Genomic DNA, 27,801 nt, shown 5'->3' with positions numbered 1-27,801 from the left:
CTGTAATCCTCAACTGGGCAAAATGGTACACAATAGAGCAAAAGCTCAAACTTGCTAACTTACAGAATGCATCTAAAATACAAGACACGTGACTCCAATGGAAATGAAATTTGGCAAAATTTATAAAACATTTTATGACATAAAAATTATGATAAAACAGTTTATGAGCCCCGGTGGCAGAGTGGTTAGAATGCAGTATTGCAGGCTAACTTTGTCCACAGCCAGGAGTTCGATCCTGACCGGCTCAAGGTTGACTCAGCTTTCCATCCTTCCAAGGTCAGTATAATGAAGTCACTGATTGTTAGGGGCAATACTGTATGCTAACATTGTAAACCATCCAGACAATGCTGTAAAGCAGTATGGGGTGGTATACAGGTAGTCCTTGACTTACAATCACAATTGAGCCCAAAACAAGACAGTGGTTAAGTGAATTTTAGCTCATTTTACGACCTTTCTTGCCACAGTTGTTAAGTGAATCCCTGCAGTTGTTAAGTTAATCATCTGATTGTTAAGTGAATCTGGCTTCCCCGTTGACTTTGCTTGTCAGAAAGTCACAAAAGGGGATCACAGGACCCCGGGTTAGTGCAATTGTCATAAATGAGTCAGTTGCCAAACCATCTGGATTTTGATCATGTGACCAAGATGATGCTGCAACAGTCATGTGAAAAATGGTCGTAACTCGCTTTTTTTCAGTTATGTTATAACTTAGAACGGTCACTAAATGAACTGTTGTAAGTCAAAGGACTACTTGCATAAGTTTACAGCTATTTCTATTGCTATGACATAATATAAAATGTCATAGAACATGTGTCTATATTTGACTATGCTATACAGTTCAACAGTTCAATTATTTTCAAGGGAGATGCATTTCTGAATGTATCTCAGTTTTTCCAGTGAAGGTAATAGATTAGAAGCTCTATCATTGAGGAATCTGGTAAAGAAAATATCTGTGAAAGAATGACCCAAGAGGTCATGGGTTGTCTAGTCCCACATACAAATGTTGCACTTCAAATTGCTGATGGTTTAAAATATAATAAATAAAATAGCTAGGCGCTTTTATTATTTAGCAGTGGTCTGAAATTATAGCAATGTAAAAGAAAAGGCTGTGTGCCCAAACCTCACATTTATGACCACTGCAACATCTTGCAATCGCACAATTGCCATTTGGACACTACCCAATTAGCTTGCAACAAGCAGTTAACAGAGAAGGTGGAAGTAAAATCTTAAGTCATGGTCACATGATGTTTCATTAAGCAACCACAGTGTTTGGAGTTAAGAACCAAGAAGTAGTGATGCAAAGATTTTGCCAGATCCAACTGTGGTCTAATCAAGAACTCTGTTTCGCTCAAGATAGTATTATGGAACAAATATGATCAAAATTTATAATTCCCAGTTAATAATCAGGCAACTACAAATAAGCGTCTCCTGGATTCTGAAAATTTTGGTTAACCCTCCTCAGCCACCTTTTCACTCCATCCATGAACTGCAAAATCACTACTATATAGTGCCAGCTCATACGTATGTGCCTCAGAACCATTCAAACAATATAGTGTTTTACAGAGAATTTTTGAAGTATAGCCTGAAGTTGATAAGGTTCAATCAACATGTTGGGCCTTATTACTGTCCTTCATCTACTACTCTCCTTCTGCTAGAGCTTTTAGATGAAAAAAAAATCTTAAGTAATTATCTTTCTCTTTTACTATTTTCTAACTGAAGAACCTACAATAGTTTCTGAGGAAATTCTGAAACTTCCTAGGGAAACGGAGTTCATGGAATATCTTGTGAATAGCCTGATTTCCAGCCAATTATTGCTATTCTCAGGCTGAGCAGATGGTAGCTTCCAGCAGACCAAATCAGGAGACAGACCATATAGGTAGTTCTTGACTTATGACCACAATTGAGCTTTCCATTGCGAAGCAAGACAGTTATTAAGTAATTTTTCCCTTATTTCACAATCTTTCTGGCCACAGTTCAATGAATCACTGCAATTATTAAGTTAGTAACATGGTTGTTAAGTGAACCTGGCTTCCACATTGACCCTGCATGTCAGAAGGTCGCAAAAGGTGGTAACATGACCCAGGACTCTACAACCATCATAAATATATAACAAGTGTCCAAATTTTGATCATGTGACCATGAGAATGTGCGTTTTTCACACTGCAGTCATGTGAAAAACGGCCGTAAGTCATTTTTTTCAGTGCCATTGTAACTTCGGTCACTAAATGAATGGTTGTAAGTTGAGGACCACCTGCATTTTGAGAGGTGTCTACAAGTGAACATTAGAGGTATAGTTTAGTTTGGGAAGTTTAAAAAAAAAAGACATCCTGCAAAAAGGCAGTAACAGGCTATTCCCATACTTCTGCAAGGAAACTGCACAGATGCACCCAAGAAGCTGAATTTCACTCAAAAGCTTTTTTCTTCTCTTTTTTGCTATTCTCAGTGGAAGAAATATATATTCCTGGGGAATTCTGGGAGTTGAAGTCTGCCAGGCTTAAAGTAGCCAAGGTTGGAGGCCCCTGTCCTAGAAGACATTTAGTGAAATCGCCTTTTAACCCCAGTGACTATGGAGAACCTAAATAATCTCTAACCCCTCTTGCTTAGCATTGGCAAAAGACAGGAGGTGGGGTGGTGGTAATGAAAGGCTTTCACAAGTGGCCAGAAAGCAAGCAAGCAAGCAAAAAAAAAACACCCCACTTCTATTTCACATGCAGATGTTTTGAATGCCAGAGGTCAACGTCAGAAAATATTTTCTGAGTCACTGAGGGGGACAGGGAGGTTATTCAACCCTGTAAGAATCATCTTACGAATCTGATTCATCAGAAAACCCCTCTACATCCCTTTTCAGGGAACCTGAAGGTGGGAGGCAGAGCGACACACGCTTCACTGTGACATGAAAACCAGTGGGAGGATTGTATCTGGAACACCAAGACATCCTTCTCCCACAGCCTTAATTAGCTTTGCAGGGGAATACACATCTCACATCTTCCTCCCAAGCTCTTAACAACCAACATCGTGACACCAGCAGCCTTCCCCTCTGTCAGCTAAGCAATTATGCAAATATTACAGTCTCTAGCAGTCCCGGGTTTTTTTTATCACTATGATGCACATGTAGCTTATCCAATAAACTCTGGGTGTATGTAGACTCGTAAATTGGCTTTATAAACTTTTTTTAAAGAAACCCCAACTATTAGTCATCATTCCAACCCAACATGACTTCTAAGAAAGCAGAAGAGAAAACCACTGGGATAATTTTGTTCAAATCTTCATGCAGCCATGAAAATCAACTAGAGTAAACTTCCTCTCTTAAACTATGCTACTTCACAAGGAAAGGGTTAGGGGAGGTAGGAAAAAAGGGATCTATTAACTGTCAGCAGCTTTTTCAAAGAATGAAGTTCAAATATAATAAACAGCTTTGCTACTTGGCTATTCTGGATAACTGGTGGTAAAAGTATTGATATTCCATCCTTAGCCACTGGAAAAATACTGGATTTCTAACAGGCACTGCCAATATATGAATCTGGAACTTGAAATAATCCAACATACAAACAAATCCTTGCTGGTAACTTAGTAGCAGAATGCCTGCTAGGCAAGCAAAGGTCCAAAGTATAATATGCTGCTTCTCTGTTTTATAGCTCTTGCATTAGCAGAGCTGGTAGAAACCTTTCAGTGATCTAGGGAGATTTGGCTAGATCAGGCTAGAGACTACCATGATTAAGAGTTTTTAAAAAGCCACATTGCTTTAAAAAAAACAACCTGGAAGATCTGCATTATGTCTTGTACAATCTTAGGTACAAATGGGATGATAAGTGCTAACACTTAAGCTCCATGTTCCAAAGAGGCTGTTGTCAGGAACTGCTTTTATGGCAATGAAGGGGGAAAAAAGTAAGATAGGACCGAGTATGAGGAAGAAACTGAAATTTCTTCTCCAGTCTCCTGAGGTGTCCTGTTGCCAAAAAATTCAAACCTGGCCTTTTCTATGGAACACTCTCGTCACCTGCCACATATAACACAGACAATTCCCACTTTGCTGCCTGCAGAACCAAGAAGAACTAGAGCAGTGAAACGAAGAGACATTTTGTTGACGTCAGAGAGCTATGCTCCGAAACCACAGCAGACCCCCCCCTCTTCCCCTTGATGCCAAATAGCTTCTATACCAGAGGAGGGGAAGGGGGGGGGAGGGAAAGAAAGAAAAATAAAGCCTTCATTTGACTACAGTACAATATTCCTCTAGCTCCTTTGGTTTCCAAGATTTTTTTTAAAGATTTTGCACATTTCTGCTGCAATGGCTTGCCTCGCTCTCTCTTTCTGCAGCTAATTTGGAAGGGGGAAAGGCTTCCAAAGCTGGGAGTTTGACATTTAGAAAGAAAATACTTCTTGACACAATTCTGAAGAACTCCCTGTCATGAGATATTGTGATGACAAATGATTTACATATGAAAATGATTTAGATAGATAAAATGAGAGCCCAACTCAGAGGGTTGTTGTTCTGGCGGGGAAAATAGGAGGAAAAAGGAGTATGTTTGCTGCCTTGAGTTATTTATAATAATAAAAGCAGGATAGAGGTAAAGAAAATAAGCAGAATAAAAAAAATTTGGAGGACTACTTAAGCTGGTAATGATTAGCCAAAGTCACTAAACAGATATTTCAGATAGGTAGGCTGTGGACTTTTTCAAGAACATCTAGGTTGCCTATTGTTGGAAACCAGATACGCTGATTCAGCAGAGATCTTACAGATTTATTTGGCAATCATAAAGACAGCCAGGATTGGACAATCACAATAGACTACTTCACATTGCTACAACAACAAAAACAGATTCTGAAATGTGTCAGGTTAATATCCATAACAGAAGTACCAGATTCTAAGAAAGGATGCCATACAACTGTCACACTCAAGATTTGAGACCCCAATAAAATAAGTATTCTGTCCTTAATGCATTGCTAGAACTTCCACAAGAACATGAGTAGACTTACACACTCCATTCATCAGTGGGAACTATTTTGTGGGAAAACCAGTCAAACCAATTGCAGATAGTTGCCATGGAGCAACCAAAGCATATTGATTCCCCGGGGACTTATGGCAGGCACCACAGCACAGCATTTTATGGTTCACACCTTTAGTGAATAAAGGGAGAATAAAATTCTGAAATGCTTGCATTCAGTTGTTTCTAAGGAGCAATGGATAGAAAAATATAGTCCTCTAGATATCACTAACCTACTACAATGTTAATCACAGTAAAGAGGCTTCTAGATCAGATAAACCCACTGGCCTGATTTATAAGAGATGACGGAAAAAGCTTCTGTGCACCAGGCCAGATTATATTTTGCCTAGCTAGTGGATTTTGGCATGGAACTTTCTGACTGGAAACAGCCTTACAACAAAAATTAGTTCCTTTTTTATTAACTACTTTCTGATCTTTTTAATTAGATTTTCTTCACTACATTGCACTGAGCAACGGGTCTTCACCTCATGCTTAGAAAAGTATATCCTTGTATTTTTTGCTATATTTTCCTTTAACATATGTTGTTTTAGCTTTGGAAAAAGAAAATCAAAATTTCAAAGATTAGCAACATTAGTAAAACACTAATGTACAGGAAGAAAACAATGTTTCATAATGATCACACCTTAAGCAAAATATGCTCTGTGGAAATTAGTCCAGTACTCAATAAAGATTCTAATGTACCTACTACATGCCTACTAAGATCTGCAGAGTTTAATAGCACTTACTCCCATGTACATTTACTTAGGATTATAGCCAAGGTGGATTACAATTACTGTAGGCTTTATACTGAAATTAAAAGTAAAATTAAAAAACACATCAGTTATGGGTGCAACCCCCCCCCCCTCACCACAAATTCTCTCTCTCATACACACACACACACAGAGAGAGAGAGAGAGAGAGAGAGAGAGAGAGACAGACAGACAGACAGACAGACAGACAGACAGACAGACAGACAGACAAGACCAGACCACATGAACAATTGTAGGCTCCATGGTATCTGAGAATGACAGTCAAAAATAGCTCATCCTTGTGAATAAGCAGGAAGTTTTAGAAACCAGATAACTAAGGACCCAAGATGACATAACGCCAATGATAGCCCGGAGATTTTATTCATCTTTCCACAAATAAGGTTATTCTAATTCCTCATATCATCTGCTGAAATGCAGTCGAAACATCCACACCAAATAATTTTCTGGCAGCTCAAGATCAGGTCACTGAAATTCAATACCAAAGTACCTCATTTAGGGCAGCAGCATGGCTTTCGCTTAACTTTGTGTCTGGGTGGTTCTTTGGTTGAAAATGAAAACATATAGCCTTTTCAAAGCAGTATGTTTCTATTCCTATTCTTAAAACCTCCCCAAGGTAAAAAATCAGGCTGAACATTTTCAGCCCACCTCTTCCAGTAATGCATCAGGTAGCCATTTTTGACCAGCTGGCAGGCAGAAAAGCTATGGTCCCTCCCCTGATCCAAAAAAAGATGCCCAGTTCTGATCTGCATCATTCAAATTCAACGTATTGTACACCCTACCTCCTTTAAACTGTGAAATATGGAATACAAATGGAGAAATGTCACACAATGCAATAGCCAAACAGTTCCATGCCAAGTGTTGTTTTTTTTTAAAAAAATACTATACTCCCATTCTCCAACAAAAAATGCAATTCCCCACCCCTGCTAAGATAGCAAACACATGGTATGGCAAGTATGTGAAGATTTACATATACACACATTCTCTCTCTCTGACACCCCCATACATTCTGTATTCTTAACTGTCATTTCCCAGGGCCACATCATTACAAAACACAATGATTCATTACAAAAGGTTAGACAAAATTTGTGAAATGTGTAAAATATTATGCAGCTAAGGCATTACAAAAATAATATGAAGCGTCATCACTGATGTGAGCAGTAACCAAATATGGACTGCAACTTAGAATTAATTAGAATGAATTTGTGCATTTATGACTAAATAGAGGAAAGGGAAATTTGCAAAGTATTCTTTATTTAGGTTTCAATTCTATCTTCCTCCTCCCATTACTGTTTCATTTCCTTTTTAAAACAGAGGAAAGTGAAACATATTCCTCATTCAATACAGTCAGAAAGTTAACTTTACACATTCTTCTATGTTTCAGTCCAAAGCAATTCAAAAAATGTAAGCCTGAAGAAAGGAAGTAAAAGAAAAGCTAATTAATATTCCATTTATTTTATTTAGTTATAATCAGTCTTCTACCTGTTCAGAACTCTTACCTAGAGTAGAAATAATATCCTAGTCTTCATACAAACTTTCTAATTCATACAGAAACAATAGTTCCAAATTACAACCTTTCTTATGTAGTATTAAACCCGCTGTCTGGTTATTTAAATCAGGGGTCTCCAACCTTGGCAACTTTAAGCCTGGAAGACTTCAACTCCCAGAATACCCCAGCCAGCAGTCCTCCAGGCTTAAAGTTGCCAAGGTTGGAGACCCCTGATTTAAAGTGTTTAGAAAAAGAAAAGAGAAAAAGAGATAAGTCTTTAATCAATAGTAATTAAACATGAAAATATAAAACATGAGACTGTTGAGCAGGGCTGCAGACAGAGATTATGGAGTGTAGAAAAGTCAGAGAGGGTGGAACAGAATGGAACAAATATTGCTTGGGTGTGGACAGGGAGTATCTGCAAGTAATGAGTCACACACAACAGGAAAAGTAGGATTATTTTAAAATGGCTGGCCTGGGATGTAAGGAATGTTTGCAAGTTTTTTAAAAAAGTGACAGGGTGGGGAATACCAAAGAGTTGGCAGAGAACCAAGAAAGCAACAACACAGTGTCCTGAGGGAGGCCAGCTATCTATGGGTCAACTGAGGATTTGGGGGCTAAAGCAAATTCCAGAGTTTGACAGGCAACAGTTGAATTGTAAGGACACCCCCTTCTCTGAAGTTAGATTATCACAATAGCAGTGAGAATAAAAGAATAAAATAAGCCCCAAGGCAATGGAAAAGCTACATTGAATGTAGGCAGCTGTCCATTAGGAATGCAACCCTTTCTGCATACCATAATCCTGAATTCATCAAGAAATTTAGTTAAGACTAGATGACCTTCAAAATTGATTCCAATTTTGCAATGCTATGATTAACAAACAAACAATAAAGACTGCAAAAGTGGCATCAAGAAAACAAAATATATAAAATACAGTACTTTCAGCAGAATGGAAGAGCTATTTTGCAATAATAGACCAAAGCTTCATCAAATCCACAATCCTGTTTTTCATGGTGGTTATGTTTGTCACATACTTGGTTAACTGAGCTATGATATTAAAGGTTAAATTAATTCTATTTCCTGAATTCTCATAACATACATGGCAGAGTTCACACATTTAAATATCATATGTACACTGAATGCAGCCAGTAGTTTGATAAAATGTTTTCAATAATCCTAAAGACCCTCTCTCATAGTTGAATCCAAAAATTGACATTCAAGAGATGGACTACCTTTAAGATAGTTTATCTTTTGAACTTGATAAAGATAATATGTGAATTCTGCATTAATTTGTCTTAACTTCCTTGTAAAAATATGTACATTAGAAGCTGTTGCATATAGATTGTGATAGCAAATTGTAAAAACCATTATAAATGTGTTAGGAATGAAAGGAAGTTTTTATTAAGGTAATCAATCAAAAGGAAAACCTAAAGTCTGAGAAAGGAAAGTAGAAGAGAAAACAGTACATTTTCAGAACACATATTGTACTAGCATGAAGAAAATTGGCAGCAATGTAACTAAAGGACAACTCCAAATATATCTGGTTTAGAAGACAGTTGAGAACTTAGGTTATGAGGAGGTCAAGCCAGGACGAGTGCCTGAGACAAAAAAAGTCTGGGAGGATGAGAAAAGAGGGTTTAGATAGATGAGGAGAAAATATTGAAGATGAAATTTCATGATTATTTTCTCTTTCGTTAGAAAGAAAAGGAACTAGAAGGGAGGGAACAAGAGGGTACCAGCACCCCTCAGTTTTTCTATCATAATGCAATCAGGTCTTCCCATTAGCTATGCCTTACATAATAGCCCCCCCATAATGCATCCAAACCAAGGAGTTTTTGCACCTATTTACTCTAATAAATGTTACTAAATAAATGTTACTAAATTTCCCCAGCACAAAAATACCCTTTCCATTTTCCGTTTAGCAGGAATTCAAAATTCAAAAGCAATTCTCACGGGAACTCCATATAATCTTAAATGAAAACCTGCCGAAGTGACACCAAACAGCTGCCTGTCAATCCTCCCCAACTCAGTTTTGTAAGGTACCTCACTACAATGACAGCACATTATTTCGCTCTCCCTCCACCATAATACTCTTGGGTTTTTTTCCACGAGGCCACCTCAGACCCGATTTCACTTCAGCCTCCAGTTCCCTCGTACCAAAAATAAAAATAAACCCTTGCGATTCCCACTCTGTACCTTTCCCAAACTTTTCTCCCCCTTTATTTCTAATAACTCCCAACAGACGTGCCATCCAGGACACCGAATAAGTGTACCCGGATTTTTCCTTTGCATTCCCCCCCCCACCTCAGGTTAATTTCTTCCAAATTCCTTTTTACTTTACTAAAATTATTCCCGCAGGGTTCCCCGTCTCTCTCTCTCTCTCAAAAAAAGGCATTTCCCCTTCTCATTTCCTACCGTGCCCATAAAAGTAACCCTCCTGGGACTCCCCGCTCCTTCGGAAGACAACCCCCCCATTCCCGTGACACCCCGATCTCCTTCACCTCCTCCCCCCTCCCCAAGGACGACTCTCTCTCTCCCGCACACTCACATAAACGGGCAGGGGCCAGGGGTAGACGGCCGGCTCCGCTCCCACTGGCGACTTCAGCCTGAGCTCCAACCTCTCGCCCATGCTGGCGGCGGAAGAGAGCGAGCAGAGCCTCAGTGAGAGGATAGGTCAGCTCGGGGCGGCGAAAGGGAGCAAGTGGCGGCGGACCCGCACCATGCTAGAGCGGCGGGGCGGCGGAGAGCGAAACGGCGGCGGCGGCGGCTGAGGAGGACCAGCCCGCGAGCGAGCGGCCGCTCCTTCCCTTCACGCGCTCTCTCTTCTCTATTGTCGCTCGCGCCGGGCCGGGGTTTTCTTCAGCAATAGCAGCAGCAGCAGCCGCGCCGCCGCCATTTTGGGCCGCCCCCGCCGGCGTCAAAGGCAGGGGCCGCCCAGTGGAGGTGGTGGTAATGATGAGGGCGATGACGGTAACAGCGAGAAGGGAGAGGGAGGGCAATTATTTTTTTTAAAAAAAACCGTGCGGGCGGAGAACGTCAACCCAAAATGTAACAGTACAGCTTTTATTGCTGGTCTTACGTCCTTCACTCCACCGCTCTTAAGAAAAATTATAGCTTCACGTAGAGGCGGGGGGAGGAGAGGTGGCGTCGCGCGCGACGAGGAGCTGGGGGGAGATTGGCGCGCACGCACTCGGGCTCGTTAAGGGAACGCACGTACGCTCGCACGTCCCAGATGTAAGTGAATTATTCGAAAGAGAAGCCTAGGGGAAGGAAGGGTGGGGAGGGAGGGAGATGGACGCGCGCGCAGAACCAAGAAGAGGCGCGCGGCGCCAAGATAAAAGGAAGAACGCCCGCCTTCGTTGTACCACTTTCTGTTCCCCCACACACACCGCGCGCGCGCGCTCTCCCCATCCAGCCTTTTTTCCCCTGTGTACACTAAGAAGGAAGTTCGATGGATTAAAAAAAAGAGCGCGAGTCTCGGAGTCAATTTTTTTTAAAAAAAGAGCGGGCCCGGACCTGTCTGCCTTGGCCAGAGCGCGCGCGCCTCGTTGTCCTCACTTGCCCTCAGTGGAGGCCCCGGCTGCGGCGGCCGCGCGCTCGCGCTTCCTCCCCGCCTCGGCCCCCACATTTCGTCTCTCTCTCTCTCTCTCTCTCTCTCTCGGCGCGCGAACTCCTCCTCCTCACGATGCTTCCCCCCTTCCAACGCACGAAGAAAGTAGTAACGCTCACGCTGAAATCTCAATGAGTCCCCTAAATCGTTTAGAGTCGTGTTTTCAACCACACAGACACACAAAGCGATTCAAACACACACATATTACAGAGCGATTCCCTACACACGCGAGATGTCACGACGCGCACGTCAGATTTTCCTCAGGTATGTATTCGACTTATAAATAGTAGACACACGCAACGCAGACTATGTTCACACGTAGAAAAGGGGGATTGGGGGAGGAGGGAGAGACATGGAAAAGATGACAAGGCAAGCCTGGAAAGGTTTCACTCCCTGCCTTAATTAAGCACAATCTACCTCTGAATGAAGGCGGATGCTTTTCCAGATGGAGAGGTTTCCTGTTTTGGGCTCATTTGGCTGGGTCTTGTCTCAAAATTGCCGTTGCCGTCAAGCTTCCCCCGCGCCGCCACAGTGATAAGAATACACCATAATTAATGTTGTAGCGATTTATTCTGAGGAGTAGCAAGGGACATAAGGACAATTGAATCCTACTCTTTGCCCTGGGAAAATGACCTCCTGATCGTATATTGCACGTAATTACAAATATCAAGATGAGAATTAAAACAGCACAAGTGAAGTCATGATGCCAAGTCTTTATTTCCGATGGAAATCTGTTTTTGACTTTGAGGTTAAAATACCAAATAATTCTTGTTTGCTGGCAGGTGCTGGGGGTATTCTCAGAAAAGTTCAGGTAATGCATATATTTGGGGAAATACCAGTTAGATTACCTCACGAGGATAATATTGAGGTTGGGAAGAGGAAAACGTTTTTGCTACCCTGAGATTCTAAGGTGGGCAAAGCAATTCTCCAATTAAATCACCTTCCCTGGCAACTATTAGAGGTGGAATACCCTGGTACCCTATTCACTGTGCTCAAGAGACATATCAGAACTAGGCACAGAATTTCAGCTTTTCATCTATCTGTCTCTTGTTTACTGCTTTACTGTTAGTAAATTTGAGGTTTCATGGCACATTGCAAAGGGAAATGGGGATGCTTGGAACGTGCAGGCAGATGCTCCCTGCAGCTGTTGGTACAGAACATTTGAAAGGAGACGTCATTGAGAAGCTGTTCAAACTGTGTCAGCATTTCTTGCTGATAGGGAGTGAATTCAGTCCCTCTGTAGCATCTGCTCAAGGACAATTCCAAAGTGTCCTTCCATCTTCAAGATCACAACTTTCTGCACATGAATGTGAATGTAAATAAACCAACCTTTATTGTTGCATGTTTAAAGCTAAACAAAGTATAGCTAGCACTGAGAATGTTTCCTTTTCAAGTCCACAGCAAAATTTATCAGTGTTCTCAAAATTCAAATCTAGTGGTTTACATTTCAAAGATTTTCCACTTGCTTTTGAAATATATAGCAGGCAATAAACATTACCACACCCTCTCTTTCCTATTCCCTCTACACTTTATTCATGGCAATACTGTAGTTTTAAATAGTTCTATGGCTATGTGAAGTTGTTTTTGCATCACAGTTTAATATTACTGAAATTAAATGTTTAACCTGCACTTCCTCCAAAATTCAAAGTACTATACCAATTCCCACTCTTTTATCTTCAAATGTTTCTATGAGATATAACAGATTCAACAAAATCAAACTGTTTCAGGTTTAAATTCTGGTATTCATTGAATGTAGGAAAATAGGCTGCCCTCAACCCCAGATCCTCAATTAATTCCCCCTTGATGATAAAAAGACTCTAAATGTTGGTTAATTTAGCTAAAGATACATATGTCTTTTACTGAGCAACCTTGGCTCAAGGTAGTCTCCAAAATTGGTGTTCTCCACATCTGTTGGAACTGAAGCAACTCCCATAACTTTCAGTATTGCATCTTAGTAGATTTCAAAGTGGCATAAAGGTTTTGCTCTCCACACTATACATACCTAAGAAGCAATCTGATTGAATGGTAAAATTGGCACTGTTTTAGCTTACTTTTACAGGTGTAAACAAGAAATTAGCTTAATTATGGTTCAGTTAGCCATGGTTACTGCATTATTCCCAAACAACTAGTATAATGGGGCTTACTGTAAGTTTGGATTGAAACAATATAATTCATCAAAATTAAAAGATCATATTAAGGCTTAATATGTTGTGCTAACCCACCATATCCCAGGCAGTCCATGTTACACAAAACACTGTTAATCCATGTTTATTGCTTTTCTAATGTCAAAATTATACCTTGGAAATATTCCATATCTAGAGGGTTTTTTTTTCCTTTCATTCAATCATGTCTGATTCTCGGAGACTGCCTAGAGAAGTCCCTGCAACTTTCTTGACAAGATTTTTCAGAAGTGGTTTGCCATTGCAGCCTTCCTAGGATTGAAAATAACTAGCCCAAGATTATATTTGTGCCTAAGGTGGAATTATAACTCATAGTTTCTAGGCTGATGATCCTTAACCATTACACCAAATTGGCTTTCTGTAGAACAGTGAAGTCAAAATCTGGAACAATCCTCATTTGAGTTATAAGGAAATCAAAATTTGAAGAGGTCAAACATTAATCTTAAACTTTGGTTTCTATAAATCCAAAATGATAAGATAACCAGCTCCTCCCCATTATTAGGAATTCAACATTAAACATAATTTGACTGCTGCAACCAGTCATTATTAAAAATATAAAATATATTCTGGGCTGCAAGACTTTGGCAGTGAATTCTTAATGAATAGACTTAGGGGTTTGTTTGTTTGTTTTTTTGGGGGGGAGACTTTTTCAGTCCAAATATCTTTCTTGATACACAAAATAGATCAATGGATTTTGTTTCCCCAGCACAGCTGAATTGCTAGAGCTAGTTCAACTGGGTATTTTTGTCATATAGATCTAAGTAATAAGCTTTATTTTTCAACAATCCATGGCTCAATTGTTTCATGAATTAAGCCAGTAGAACAATCTTTTCCAACACTGATGCTTCCCAGATGTGTGGTATCAATGACTTGAGAAATGGACTGAAATGTGAAATTTAACAGACAACAGCACAATCTAATCCTTTACTTTCACTGAGGCAACAAAAATCAAATCCATAGGTTGGCAATAGTCATGTTTTAGTCACCTCTTAATTAGGTTACTACAATGCTTTCAAAATGAGGTTGTCCTTGAATACCACTCAGAAGCTACTGCTGATCCAGAATACAGCAACATAGCCAACTATGGGTAGATCACATGCCAATGTATCACTGCTGATTTGTGAGCTGTACTTATTGCCAGTTATTTCCAAGTGCAATTTTAGGTGCTGGTTATCACCTGTAAAGCCCATCATGGAATAAGCTAGGTTATTTGAGGATCCATCAGCAGTGGGATCCTACCTGTTCCACTACTGGTTTGGTGATTGTGCACACATGTGCACAGACCTAACGTACATGTGCAGCTTTCCCCACACCAGCTGAGGCCTGCAGCGCCAAACAGCTGAGAGGATAAAGAAAAGAAAAGCGCAGCTGAGAGGGCCGATCTTGCACTTTTCTTTCTCCTCTCAGTTGATTTTCTTCCCCTCTTCTCAGCTGATCATTGGAGGCAGAACCAGTAGCATACCACCACTGCGGTCCACCTAGCTTCAGTAGTTCCTGCCTGCCCAGTAAGATCAGATAAAGTAATCACACTCCACTGCACTGTGGAACACTGGTGTGCATGTTTTCTTTTGTTTCCTATTTTGGAAATTCAAACCACTCACAGTCTTCGGAAGTCAAGCAGCCTTTACATCCAATAAAATAAAATAAGTTCTTGCAAAAAAGACTGTTGAAATAGTTGATTACAAATTGAATATGAGTCAGCAATCTGATGTGACTCCAAAAACAGCTGCTGCAGATTTAGGCTGTATCAGCTGATGTATCATTTCCAAATAAAGGATATAATATTCAGCAACTGAGTGGTCAATTCCTGGAATGCACTACCTGACTCTGTTGTTACATCCTCTAACCCCTACTCCTTTAACCTCGAACTATCCACTATTGACCTCACCCCATTCCTAAGAGGTCTGTAAGGAGCATGCATAACTGCACAATTGTGTCTATCGTCCCTGTCCTATTGTCCCCATTTATTTGTACCTATTTCCTGTATTCTTACTCATGTTTATACTTAAGCAATTGACAAATCAAATAAATAAAATCCATTTAATTTTGCTTTGGTCAGACCTCACCACAAAAAGTGTTCTGGACACTTCACCTAAAGATGAATTAGAAATTAGAAGTTTCAGGGAAGGGCACCAAAAATAAATGGGGGACTAGGAACTAAGGCCTACATCACATTCCAATTTAGCAATATTGAAAAAAAATTCTAAATAGAGTTCAGACAAAACTACTAGTAAAACCAATTAGCCAGAGAACTGGTGGGCCCCTCCACACTGGATATGTATAAGTCAGGGGTGACAAACTCACATCACAGTGGCGTCATGTGACGTGTCGTGACTTTCCCCACCTTTGTTAAACCCTAGCCATTATGGCCAATGTGTGACATATCCGGCCCATGGGTCGGGAGTTTGACAGCCTTGATTTAAATGAAGTAAAGTAATCTAACCCGGGGCCTCCAACCCTGGCAACTTTAAGATTTGTGGACTTCAAATCCCAGAGTTGAAGTCTCAGCAAAGCTGGCTGAGGAATTCTGGGAGTTGAAGTCCACAAGTCTTAAAGTTGCCAAGGTTGGAGACCCCTGATCTAACCAACAGTCAACAGAGCTTCATTTTGGGTTTCTACACGGAGCAGAGGGTTGGCTTCATCACTCTTTGAGTCTATCAACATTGGCCATAATGGCTAGGGAAATCTAACAATTGAAGTCTGTTTTCTCTAAATATGTAGAAGGAACTCCACTGAGAAAATGTAGAAGTCCCACTTAACTGAAGAAGCTTCTTGGATGAAAAGCAAAACATTTTCAAAGGAAAAAACAAGAAAGTCCTGTTGCCTTTTGGAAAAAGTACCTCTGGGACAATCAGGACCTGGATGATTAAGAATCTCCATAGACATTGTAGCAGAAGATAGCTTCCAATATTCTGATGCTGTAGATAACTATAATAACCAGTCATTTTCCAAGATTAGTGAACTTCATGATGGAAAACATGACTCTCTCTGGGGCAGCTGGTTGCTGATTGAAGCTAGAAAGTTTTTTTCTCCTTGTTCCTTCTCAGCTGTTCTGTATGCCTTTATCTGCTTCTCAACACATGTGGCACAGAAACACGTTCCAGTAGTTATCTGCTTTGTATCATAAACGCTTCCATGATTTATCTTTGGGGAATTCATGCAAAATCTTGTTTTTTTAAGCAAATATGAGTCTCATCAATTTGATACACATTGCATTCACACAACTTTCTGAACTTGGTATGTTTTAGTATTTGGAATACTATATATTGTATATTTTCGAATATATTGTACATTTTAGCTTTGTTCTTTCATTGTTCCTTGGAACATTGTGCAGGTCTTGCCATTGAGATTTGTAAGTTTAAGGCTTTACCATACTCTGAAACCAGCCAACTATGTTTATTTAATAAACCATGGTTAAACATTGTACAACTTGACAGAAAACTGCAAGAAGGTAATTCTATCCCCTTAGTTTAAAAAGTTAGTCATATTTGATCAATTTTACAATCAGTACAAAATTGGACACATTAATTTGTGTAGCTAAGATAGGATACATATATTCCACCAGCACTAGCCCAATCCTTGGTTTTAATCATATACCTCAAGAACTTCCAGTTTAGGTTCTCTTAGTTCTGAACTGGGAAACCTCACTGATATAATTTCTACAAATAGTTTAATAGTAACTATTAAAAGTTCAAGAGCAGTACCAGGAATATGGCTACCCTGGATCTCTTCAAATATATACATGAGCTTAGACACAAAAATGTATCTTAACATTTTTAGCAACTATATTTTATCATTTAGTCTTCTCATCTCTCTTACCTTTTATGATTATGTATTCTCAATTTCCCACCCTGGAATGCGAAGGAAAATTAGGGTAATCTGTTTTGTTGTATTTCTTCATGTTCTGTCAGGACAAATCACACAATTAAAAGGAAAAATGCTGATCAAATCTAGAAATGCTTGTTTCTTGAACAAGAGCCAGAATTTGGAGACAAGAACATTTTCTTCTCCCTAAACTCTACACATCACCCATTTTAGAAAATTCTGCCTGGTTGAACTTAGATGACATACTTGAAACCAGGATGCTACTATTCCATGAAATTTTGTACTGTAGTAAAATATCTGACTGCAGTGATTGTGGGGAGTGGGGATAGCTTCTCCATCTCCAACTGGGGAGAAACCAGTGTGATACAGTGATTACAAGACCAACAGCTGAGAGGTGCTGGTTCTTGGGACCCTTAGCACAGAAGCTTCCTGGGTTATTTTGAACCAATTCTCACAAGATTGTTGCTGGAGAAAAATAGAAGTAGGGAGCACTATTTCTCTTGTTTTTGAGTCCTAAATAAAAGATAGAATACAGGTAGTCATCAGTTTATAACGGCAGTTAGGATCATCAGCCATTACTAAGCGATGTGGTCAAAAACCATAATATTACATGACCCTGCTGCTTAGCAACAGCGGTTCTAATCTCAGTTGCCATCATTAAGGGAGGACCACATGTGACCATAACTTCTCACTTCCTACCAGCTTCCCCATTGATCTTGCTTCTGAAAACTTAGTCGTCCATTCCCTGTTCTTCACCTCCCAGTTGGACAACTGCTATGCATTCTACATGGGGTCCTTGAGTGTTCAAAAAATTCAGCTGATGCAAAATGTGGCTGCACAAGCAATTATATGGTAGAACACACGTTACACTTCTGCTTTGAGAGCTGTGTTGGTTACCAGTTTGTTTCCAGGTACAATCCAAGTTGTTTGTGTTAACTTCAAAACCATGGGATTAGGTTACTTGAGGGACTGCCCCTTCCAGCTAGATCTAGCAGAGAAAGCTATGGGCTCTGTCAGCTACGGAACTATACTTGGCAAGCTATAGGCAGCATGCCTTTTCAGAAGTGGAATCTTCTTCCCCCCAAAGGAGGTTGGCCTAACAACCACTTCTGACAATCCCTGAAGACCTGGTTATGCCAGCAAGCCTGGGGGTCCCAGGGGACAGGTAAACTTATTAACATCATTTTGTCTCATTTCCTTGTTTGTTCTGGTTTTTATATTTTTAAATGCTTTTATAATTGGATTAATTGGATACAATTGGATTTTATAAATGGATTTTTATTTATTCACTGTTTTAGTTTTGTTGTTCACCCACCAGAATCACTTTTGATGAGATGGATAGCTATATAAATTAGATCAGTCAATCACAATCCCATGACCCTGGCTCACTGCAATGTTATAATCACAAACTGCACCCCAAGCTGGTTAAGCATGTTATATAATATTGTAGTATTTCAACTAGCCATTTTATAATAAATGAAAAGAACAATCCCTTTTCCAGTGGTCTGTCTGGCCAGACAACAATGCAATAATCCAAAATATTGCTTTTAAAGACATATTTCTATGGGGTTGTGTTGTACTGCCCTCAGCTGGAAAAAATAAGCACAACTATACTGTATATTGGCATCATATTTAACTGCCATTTCTAGCTTAGTGCCCTCTAGATGCGCTGGGAAGGAAGGAAGTTGCAGCTCAAAAGATCTCAAATGCCTGGGTTGGGGAAGATCGGAATATTATACTGAAGTGTACAATTCTAATTACTTTGCTAAAGTGCACTTGACCTTGTTTCAAATGCATGTTTTCTGGTTTTAGTTATTTTTTAATTAAATAATTATCCTACATATTTTAATTGAATTATATTAAATAAGGTGGATATAGGAAAAAGTAATACAAGTATTTTAACACAATGCTAAAATTGTGTAAATATTTACTGAAAAGCTATATCTGTTCAATAGAAATGTACACAGAAGAGCTGTCTAAGTGTGCTTGGTTTTGATTTATCATATTGTGTATATTAGCCATCAAAATCTATGCATAACAGTGGCTGTTACTTTCTGTAACATGGCTCGTCCAAACTGGAAACACTATTTTGATTCAATAGAATTCTAATGAAGAGGGAAGAGGGAAGCAACAACAAAATCCAGAGTTAGAGGTTCCATTGGAAATAATCTCTGGACTACAGACCTCTGAACATGTCCCAGAAACCGTGTACCAATTAGTACTGGTGTCTTGATCTCTGAACAACACTGATGCAGACAGTCTGTTGAGACTATAGCCTTGCACTATTTTAAAGCAAATTTGCTCAATCCAGAAAAATCCATATTGGTCTGAGATTGAAAAATCCCTGCAGCCTCAGAAAAGGAGAATTCAAAATGAAACTAATTATTCGGCATCATGGTACAGCTACTGACTGAGAAAAAAATTGGTGCTATGTCTGCTTCCTTTATAAGAGACTCACTATTATTGAGATAGAATAGTGGACTCAGGATATGCTGAATTTTGGTTTAGCTCAGATTTTTTTAGATTGAATTAGAGCAACAGCAAGTACGTCATATTAGGAGAAAGACTTGATTCTGTCTCACCAGAAAAGCTTTTAAGAGTGATTTTGGCGCAAACTAATCTAATATATCTATGTAAGTTTTAGAAGTGCCCACTTCAATGAGTTTGCAGTCCAAAATAGATGTATCCTATTTACCAGATTTGTACGCTATAGTAAACCATGGTTTGAATGAATTCATATATGCTAATCCAAAACTGAACAAGACATAAAGACAGGTTTGCACATCATGCCTGGTTTGTATAACATGCTAAAGCATTCACAGTAGGTAATATTTGATTACTTTGACAGCTGCATGTTCATAGCCATTGCATTTATGATTATTATGCAGCAATATAAAATGCTCATCAGTTTACCTTTAATGCTATTTATCCAAATAACTTCTGTTTGAATGAAAAGCAGGATAAAATATATTAAAATGTAACTTAACAATAATTTATAGTTGTTTTTCTCTAAGTAAAAATTCAAATCTGAATTCAGAAATAAAAACATAAAATGCATAATAAAACATGATTAAAGCAGTATTCTAAAACTAAAAGAAACACAAATTAAAATAGTAATAGCAGTCAGCCCAAAAACACAAAATACCCAACCTTGATCTAAAGTGATGTGATATAATGTACAGTCCCAACATATGAAGCCAATTTATAATTCAGTATCATATAAACTCAGAATAGTGGGTTAACTATGCTTGCCAGTTAATACAAACATGCTTCTAATTTTAATCCTGTTTTCTAGATTAACGGTAGCAAAATATTCCAAATCACGAGAGAATAAAAGCAAATATGGGCTTCAGCTTTAACGATCATCTAGATTTTTTCCATTCCTACTCTGGAAATCCAGAAAAGTAAGCTGACTAAACAATGGTTGGCATTGAACCATAAAACTAACCACAGGGATTGATTTCATAAAACATCCTAGACCGAGTGGTTTGTAGTTCAGTACAACGCGGAAGAGTCATTATCAAGCAACTATAGCGGGATATCCCTGTCAATCTCTTGCAGTAACATCGTATAAGCAAAATAAAAAATGTTTAAGAGGTTTTTTGCGTGCTTCTCTGGTTGTTGCTTTCGCACTTAGGCGTGGGAGAATAAGAAGCCAGCGTGGACTCAAACAGCCCAATGAGCAAAGCTAGTGATATAGAGACGCCAGATATAGAGTGATATAGAGCGCCAGACGGATGTGACGTCAGTTCACTACCCTCACTAACTTACTCTATGGAACAACCATAGATTTCAGATAGTTCCTACAGTGCACTAAACTTGAACGCCGCGTCCTCACAAGACGGTCGTGATGCTGGGACAGGAGGCCGGCCTGGAGGATAGGAGGTGTGGCCTGCATTCACTCAGCTGACTGTCCGCCATTTTGTCCGCCGCTCCGGCTTTTACCTCAGAAAAGCGCCGGTGGGGCGGTAGGCGAGGAAAAAAAGAAAGGGGGAGCAGGTGGGCAAGCGGCGACGCTCTTTCCAGCCCGCGGGATGTGACCCGCCGCCGACCTGCCTTTTTCTGCCTGACTCCTGACTCCTGTGGCGTGTCTTCCTTTCTAGGTGGAACGCTGCCTTCTTTTTCATTTAGTTTGGCTTCTCCCGCTCCGTCGGCTCTCCCTCTCCACGATGGCGTTGAAGATGGTGAAGGGGAGCATCGACCGCATGTTTGACAAGAACCTGCAGGACCTGGTGCGGGGCATCCGCAACCATAAGGAGGATGAGGTGAGCAGAGGAGACTGGCAGCCTAACCCGGGTGGGGGGCGACGTGAAGGGTGGGATAGGCCATAATGTCGGGGATAGCGCATCCCTCTTCATCATCTGTCGGATTTTAAGTCACAAGTTCCCCCGACCTGGTGATTCAGATGTGTTAGACTGCCAGTTCCCTCAGCCCCAGACAGTTAGTTGCATGCCAGCTGGATGTCATGCGAAATGAAGCCCGAGGCTTCTTCAAGGAGCCAAATTAAGGACAAAGCTGGTTTAAGAATTTGTGGATGCACTTGTTGCTGTTCCTCCCACCCCATGCTGCCTTCTCCTTTCCCTTCCTTTGGTTTTTGTTTTTTGCATAATGAAATATGTACCCTTTGTTTCCCTCCGGGAACACCAAATGCGGGGAGTGGCTCAATCAAAGAACTTGCTCTCTCTGATCTATTTTGTCCCTCAGGATAAGAGGATATGATTTCTTTTTTTTAAACATTTTAGGTTTTTCTGATCTTCCATCTTTGTTTCTAATCTTAGTAGCTCTGTTAAGGAAGGAAAGAGAAGAGTTGCGCAAGATTTCTTTATTAGTACAATAGAGAAAGAAGGTCTCCCTTTGGACCTGGTGCTTGAAGTTTGTTATTCCTCTCCCTTTTGATTCCCATAAATGTATCTTTTACATTAAAACCCTGGAATAGGAACTGTGCTGTATTATATCACTAATTTTTGTAGTCCTTTTGAAGAGCCTTTCTGATAAAAGAAAGGTAAAATATGTTTTGTGATAAATAGCATCTTACATTTTCAACGTGACATTATTCAGCTTCCATAACTGTAGTTTTGCAAGATAAATTGGTAATATTGTCATCATGTGAGCATTTTTAAAAACCTTTCATTTCGGCCAATCACAGACTCTTGGCCCAGCCTATTCAAGCGTGGTTGTTGTGAGTATAAAATTGGAAGACAGTCCTGCATTTCTGAAAGGGAGTGGGAGATAAATTTCATAAATAAAGGTGTAATTTTTTTTAAGGCTATCTATAGTAGCTAAAAAGATAAATTTGGACAGAGCTTTCTGTGTTGCATCTCAGTGACTTGGTCACTATGCTGTGGCAATATTTTATGAAGATCTCTGTGTAATTAACCACATAGTTATATAAGCGGATATAATCAAGCTCTTACTAGACTAGGTTTTGTGGTCTTACAGTTGAATAAACCCCTGCCTTCAGTAACAAAAGTCAGTAAAATACATTGACCAAACAAAAAATCTGGAGTCCTTTATCACTGATATATAATTTGTTTATTTCACATTTACTCAAAGTAGACCAGTGTTGCAAACTCTTCTTCCAACAAAGAACTGAAAGTGGCGTACATAGCACTTCTGCAATTTTCCTCATAACAGTTCTTCTGTGGATAAGGATGGACTTGAACCTTGATCTAGTTCAAAATACTTTACTACATCGCTCTAATACTTGGGAATAAACATCTTTATTCTGCTTGTGTTTGAATGCACCATTGTATTATTTATCTTGTCTTTCAACAGTCCTGTAATTATGTCCCATCTTACCTAAGATTATGGGTTGAATTCTTGCAAATGAATTCATACAATAGATTCCCTAGTTAGACTTCTAAAGTCCCCCAAGAATGTTGCAAGTATCTGGTAGTCATAACACATTACTACTAGTGCAACTTTTTTTGCATATATGCTTTTAAAGATAAGTAACTATTGTAAATACATGTGTGATAAGACTAAATGAGTATGGTTATATTGGCTGTGTTTGCATGCCACAGCTATGACCTAGCCAGCCACATTTTACCCTGTTGTGTTGAATAAACCTATCCTCTGTGGCTAATTTATGGTTCAGTATATTGTATGAACTCAGACAATTACCTAAATCATGGTTTAGTTCATTATAAACATGCTCTGCAAACACAGCCATTGAAGGTGTGTGGAAACAGGGTTTGACGCTCAGACAAGTAGCTTTTCTAAGGCAGCCTGATTAGTTTGCAGTAAACCTACTCAATCAACAAAGCTGGTTATTGCTGAATTTCCTATATTGAGGACCCTCAGGAAGGGAGATAAGTTACCTTCATGCCTAATTTTTTTTTTGTGGGGGGAAGGGAGGCTTCTTGGAAATATGAATCCATTTGATCGCTGTAGCTAACTAATCTGTGGCAACAATCTTCTGTCCTCACTTAGCCGCAATTCTACTTTTAACCACCACCTTGAGATAATACTGGAATAACTATTTTTTACTTGTTCCCCAAGACAAAGACTGAAATCATTTGTTGAATGTGCCAAGAGTGTAGCCAAACATGACTAGTGGTTGCTATATGGCCTGCAAAACTGACCTTTACAGTCCTGGTATGCTACTTCAATTAAAATTATTAAAATTTCACAGCATGATTTTCTGCCTTTACAGCACAGCTTTCTACTCTTTCATGATAGGAAATATAGGAACATTGTACTGTATATAATGGGCCATTTAAAAAAAAAAAACCTCTAATATGGGAGGCAGGGGAGAATGACTCCACTCCTGCTCTCTTTGTTTCATCATCCCACTCATTGTGGTTTTAATCCTTCCCAAAACTGTTAAGTGAACCCCTGGCCACCAAATGGCCACCCAATCTATTTTATGTCTCAGATACTGAATTTAAAATGGTTAAGCAAGCCATGGTTTAGTGTGGAACAGGTTGCTGTCTCAGGACTCAGGTATAATTAAGGAAAGTGTAGTTCATGCAGTTACGCATTGATTTTAAAACATTTCTCTGAAAATCCCATCTTTGTTTTGCAAGTATCCAGTATTTATATTAGATTTATATTCTTTTCTTTGGAAGTATATATAGCGTTCTGATCTGTGTCCTGCCTCCACCAAAAAAATTTATAAATTGTATATGGGCACGTGTAGGAAGAACCTTTAACAAAGCTACTTCAAATTATATATTTTTGCAAAGCTTGCATCCTTGAAATGTTTGCTATGTATCTATTATATTTAAGGAATGTAGCACTTACTACATTGTATTGGTTTCCCAGCTGCCCTTGGGTGAGTGAGAAACTATTTGTACTTTGTTTTGTAATGACTCCTAATATAATCTACCCCCTAAAAAAGAGGAAATGGCTGAGTCTTATAGCCTTTACAACATGAACATTTAGTCTTTTGATGCAATTATAAATAATTTATCATAATTAGCCAAGTTTTGTTTTGTTCATCTACACCTCTCATTTACCACAAGAATGTGAAGAAATTAAATTTAAATTTATGTATGAATTCCAAACTATAGGAGTTATAGTTGTAAGTTGTAGTCATTAAGCAGGTCACCATGTGACTGCACCAAATTTTATGCCCTTTTTTTCAGTAATTGTAAAATGAACCAATTTTAGCCAATGGGTGTATTTTTGCCAGAAACTAGAAGTAAATACAAAAAATTGTAGTCATATGACCATTTGCTAAATGCCCAAAATGTGATCATGTGACTGCAGGCAGCATGGCTGTATGAACTTTGAAATTTGGTCATATGTAACTTTGGAGAAGCCTGTCATAACTTTGAGTGATCATTAAGTGATCAGTCTTAAGTCAAGGACTAGTATATAATTACTCTTAACCTTGTTTAGTTTATGTTAGCTTTCCACATTTGAAGTTTTTGATTATGTGCCATTGTCACTATCAACAGCTAGCAACCACATAGTTTTTCTCCATTATGAGGTGGCTTTCAGATCTTCTAACTGAAATATTTAAATATAGTTTCTTTTGTTCAAACAAATTGCACATCTGGTTTAATTTAATAAGCTAAAGTGTATAGTTTATTGTACCCATAGATTAAATTGTGGTTAAAAAGAATGCCTTAAAGTCTTAAACAATTTCTTAGCTTTTTGTTACCTTATTTACATGTTGATTGAACTTAAAAGACTACTATATGCCTCAGTGGCAATTAGCAATGAATAAGACTTCAGGATATGAATTGTAAAGCAGACCTACTGGTGGAGCAGCATCTCTACTACTAAGCTTTTTGCTTTTTTACCTCTTCTATGGTTACATACCAGTATTTTAAAAATAAAAGTCTTGGGAAGAATTAATCTTACTGTATCCCACTCAGGCTTTTTTTTAAAATTCAGTAAGAAAATCATAGGAAATTACCACAAATCACTACAGGTAGTCCTTGACTTACAGCAGTTCATTTAGTGACAGTTCAAAGTTACAACAACATTGAAAAAAAGTGACTTATGACCATTTTCCACACTTACAACTGTTGTAGCATCCCTACCGTCACTTGAATAAAATTTGGATGTTTGGCAACTGATTCATATTTATGATGGTTTCAATTTCCCAGGGTCATGTGATCACCTTTTATGTCCTCTGACAAGCAAAATCAATGGGAATGCCAGATTTACTTAACAAGCGTGGTACTAACCTAACAACTGCAATGATTCACTTAACAATTGTGGCAAGAAAGGTTGCAAAATGGGGCAAAATTCATTTAACAAATTTTTCATTTAGCAACAGAAATTATGGACCCATTTGTATCGTAAGGACAACCTCTATAAAGAAAGCTAAGGTATTGGCCATATGACAGAGGGCTTGGCTTTTGATGTCTGTCTGACTTGTAGTTTATGGGTAAGTTGTTCACCCATAATAAAACTCTTGTTATTACCCATACTCACGCATTCACAGTAAATCTGAATGTTCATGTATTGGGGAAGTCTTGCTTTGAAAATGGTTTTTATGCTGGTTGTATGATTCTTTTGTGTTCTGTTGTATCCTTCTGAGCCATCCAGCTTGGTTGTAAAATTTATTTATTTATTTATTTATTTATTCCCCCCCAATCTCTCCATGGGGCTATGGGCAGCTTACCACAGCAAACATCAAATTATTAAAAATGTAAATATTACAATTGAAAAACAGTGGAATAATAAAAAATAAATAATGGAAATACAGCAATGTGAATTAAAATGGATCCCCAACCCCTGGGCTAAGGACCAGTACGGATCCATGGTCTGTTAGAAACTGGGCTGCACAGCTGGAGGTGACCTGCAGGCAAGTAAATGAAACCAAAACCACCACCAGTCCGTGAAAAAAATGTCTTCCACAAAAATCAGTCCCTGGTGCCAAAAAGGTTGGGGACCATTGAATTAAAAGATGGGCCTGGAGGGAGAAGGATACGCAGGGAGGAGGTGGGGTCAGCTGTTAGACCAATAGTGTGTTACTCCCCCATTGGGTCCCCAGGCCAACTGGCAGAACCAAGTCTTCAGGCTCTTACAGAAAGGACAGGAGGTTGGGCGCAAACCACAGGGATGGAGGCAGAATGTTTTAGAATAAGTTTTGTATAATGGCCCAGTCTTTTTCAATAAATAAATACTTATCTCTAAGCATGGAATGCACCTTGTGCTAACTAGAGTTCAGTTAAGATTTATATTTGTGGGTTGCTGTCTATTTAAACCTGACAATTAAAACAATGAAAATGAAAGCTGCTGGTTTCTTCACACCCTATAGTGGAGGGAATAATGCATTATGGGTTCTGAGCATAGCAGTTATTTGTGGTTGTGTAAGATTTGTGGAAACTTTTAACAGAGAAATCTGTTTTCTATGGCATTGTCATGTGGCTCCATGTTTACCACGTGAAGCATTTTCAAATATGTGACACTGCAGACTTACATGCTTTGTTTGGGATTATAATAAAATGGTAGACATATACAAGATTCACCGATAGATTTGGAATTGCCATGGGAAATTTGGGAGAGAAAGTGATGTAATTGTGCAGGGGCTTTTTAATCAGCCATCTATTTCCTGCTATGTTTTTTTATATTGATTATAGCTTGATTCTTTGAAGAAGACAGTTGTTATTAGCTTATCCCCATATTGAAACTGTTATAAAGAGCTTAATAGCAGCTCTTGTATGCAGATGAATTTATGACATGCAGAACAGCAAGTTGCTCATTTTCTGATCCCACAAATATGCCATGGAGCAAAAAGGAGGACTAGGTTAATACATAGCCTTAGGACTTTGAATGTTAAATAAATTAAAATAAATTAATAAATTAAAAGCTCTTTTATGTCAAAGTTGGTTATGAATGAAAGTTTATATTTCATATGTCCCCTGGATTTTTATGCTGAAAATGAAAGTTTGATTGACAACTAAAAGTGGCTGTTCAATTCCCTCCTGGAAGTATAATAATTTACCAACTCCAAATGTGGGAATTTTATGAAGAATTCAGCACACTGAAAAACAACCAAAATCTTTCATTTTTAATGTCCTAAATCTTATGACTCCAAAGGCTTGATACTAAGTTTAGACTGAATGACCAAAACAATTCATTAAAATGTGAGGAAGGCCAAATCAGGATTAAGCCTGGAACTCTATTTATATATGCCATCTTAACTGAATCTTAAAAGTCTGACTTAAGTTTTCTCCTCCCTGACTTCCTTTTATACTAATGAATTAGGAAGGAAACAGTTTGAGCTCGTTAATTTTTTTCTGTTTCCCGGGCTTAATGCATATTTTTCCAATTGTGGTCTCTACACTCAGCATGAAGACTCTCTGCATAAGGTAGTATCTTCATGCTGATTATATTCTCACATGGCTCTCAGACTCCTGAAATATTACTGCCATTGGATGGCATTGTGCATGCATATGATGTGACCATCTTGTCAGAATGTAAAGAATTAAGAACTGAACCTGTTTGAAATTTTACGCAGAAAAAGTGCTTTGGACCTCTTATAAGT

At 38.9% G+C, this 27,801-nt stretch overlaps 2 protein-coding genes and 1 long non-coding RNA gene across 17 annotated transcripts in view; 1 reads left to right on the top strand and 2 right to left on the bottom strand.

Moving 5' to 3' along the window:
* DOT1L (DOT1 like histone lysine methyltransferase) overlaps window positions 1-10,154 on the bottom strand; it is a 78,066-nt gene extending 67,912 nt beyond the window's left edge. For all 7 annotated transcript variants that reach the window (XM_026681115.2, XM_026681118.2, XM_026681117.2 and 4 more), the window contains exon 1: window positions 9,784-10,154. In XM_026681115.2, coding sequence (XP_026536900.2) covers window positions 9,784-9,864 — 81 coding nt within the window. In that variant the 5' untranslated portion in view covers window positions 9,865-10,154. The remainder of the gene's footprint in view (window positions 1-9,783) is intronic.
* Window positions 10,155-13,675: 3,521 nt separating this feature from the next.
* On the bottom strand, window positions 13,676-18,854 carry LOC148133532 (uncharacterized). Its single transcript, XR_015746961.1, has 3 exons — window positions 16,845-18,854; window positions 14,315-16,169; window positions 13,676-14,264 (listed from the first exon to the last, which is right to left on the bottom strand). It is a non-coding gene; the product is annotated as an uncharacterized LOC148133532 (long non-coding RNA).
* A 1,755-nt stretch (window positions 18,855-20,609) lies between these two features.
* Window positions 20,610-27,801, top strand: part of AP3D1 (adaptor related protein complex 3 subunit delta 1) — a 61,599-nt gene continuing 54,407 nt past the window's right edge. For 3 of the 9 annotated variants that reach the window (XR_015746960.1, XM_026681123.2, XM_026681121.2), the window contains exon 1: window positions 20,751-21,115. Coding sequence is in view for 8 of the 9 variants with exons in the window: in XM_026681123.2 (XP_026536908.1) it covers window positions 21,020-21,115 (96 nt within the window). In the remaining variant the exon portion in view is untranslated. Of the gene's footprint in view, window positions 21,116-27,801 lie in introns of all 9 variants that reach the window. The other 6 variants (XM_087952643.1, XM_087952641.1, XM_087952642.1 and 3 more) reach the window with 4 other exon arrangements.

The sequence above is a fragment of the Notechis scutatus genome, chromosome 1 (genome assembly GCF_049901735.1).
Source record: "Notechis scutatus isolate UNSWTSFEM ecotype Mainland chromosome 1, rNotScu1.2, whole genome shotgun sequence".
Taxonomy (NCBI): domain Eukaryota; kingdom Metazoa; phylum Chordata; class Lepidosauria; order Squamata; family Elapidae; genus Notechis; species Notechis scutatus.
This window is presented reverse-complemented; position numbering and strand designations above follow the sequence as displayed.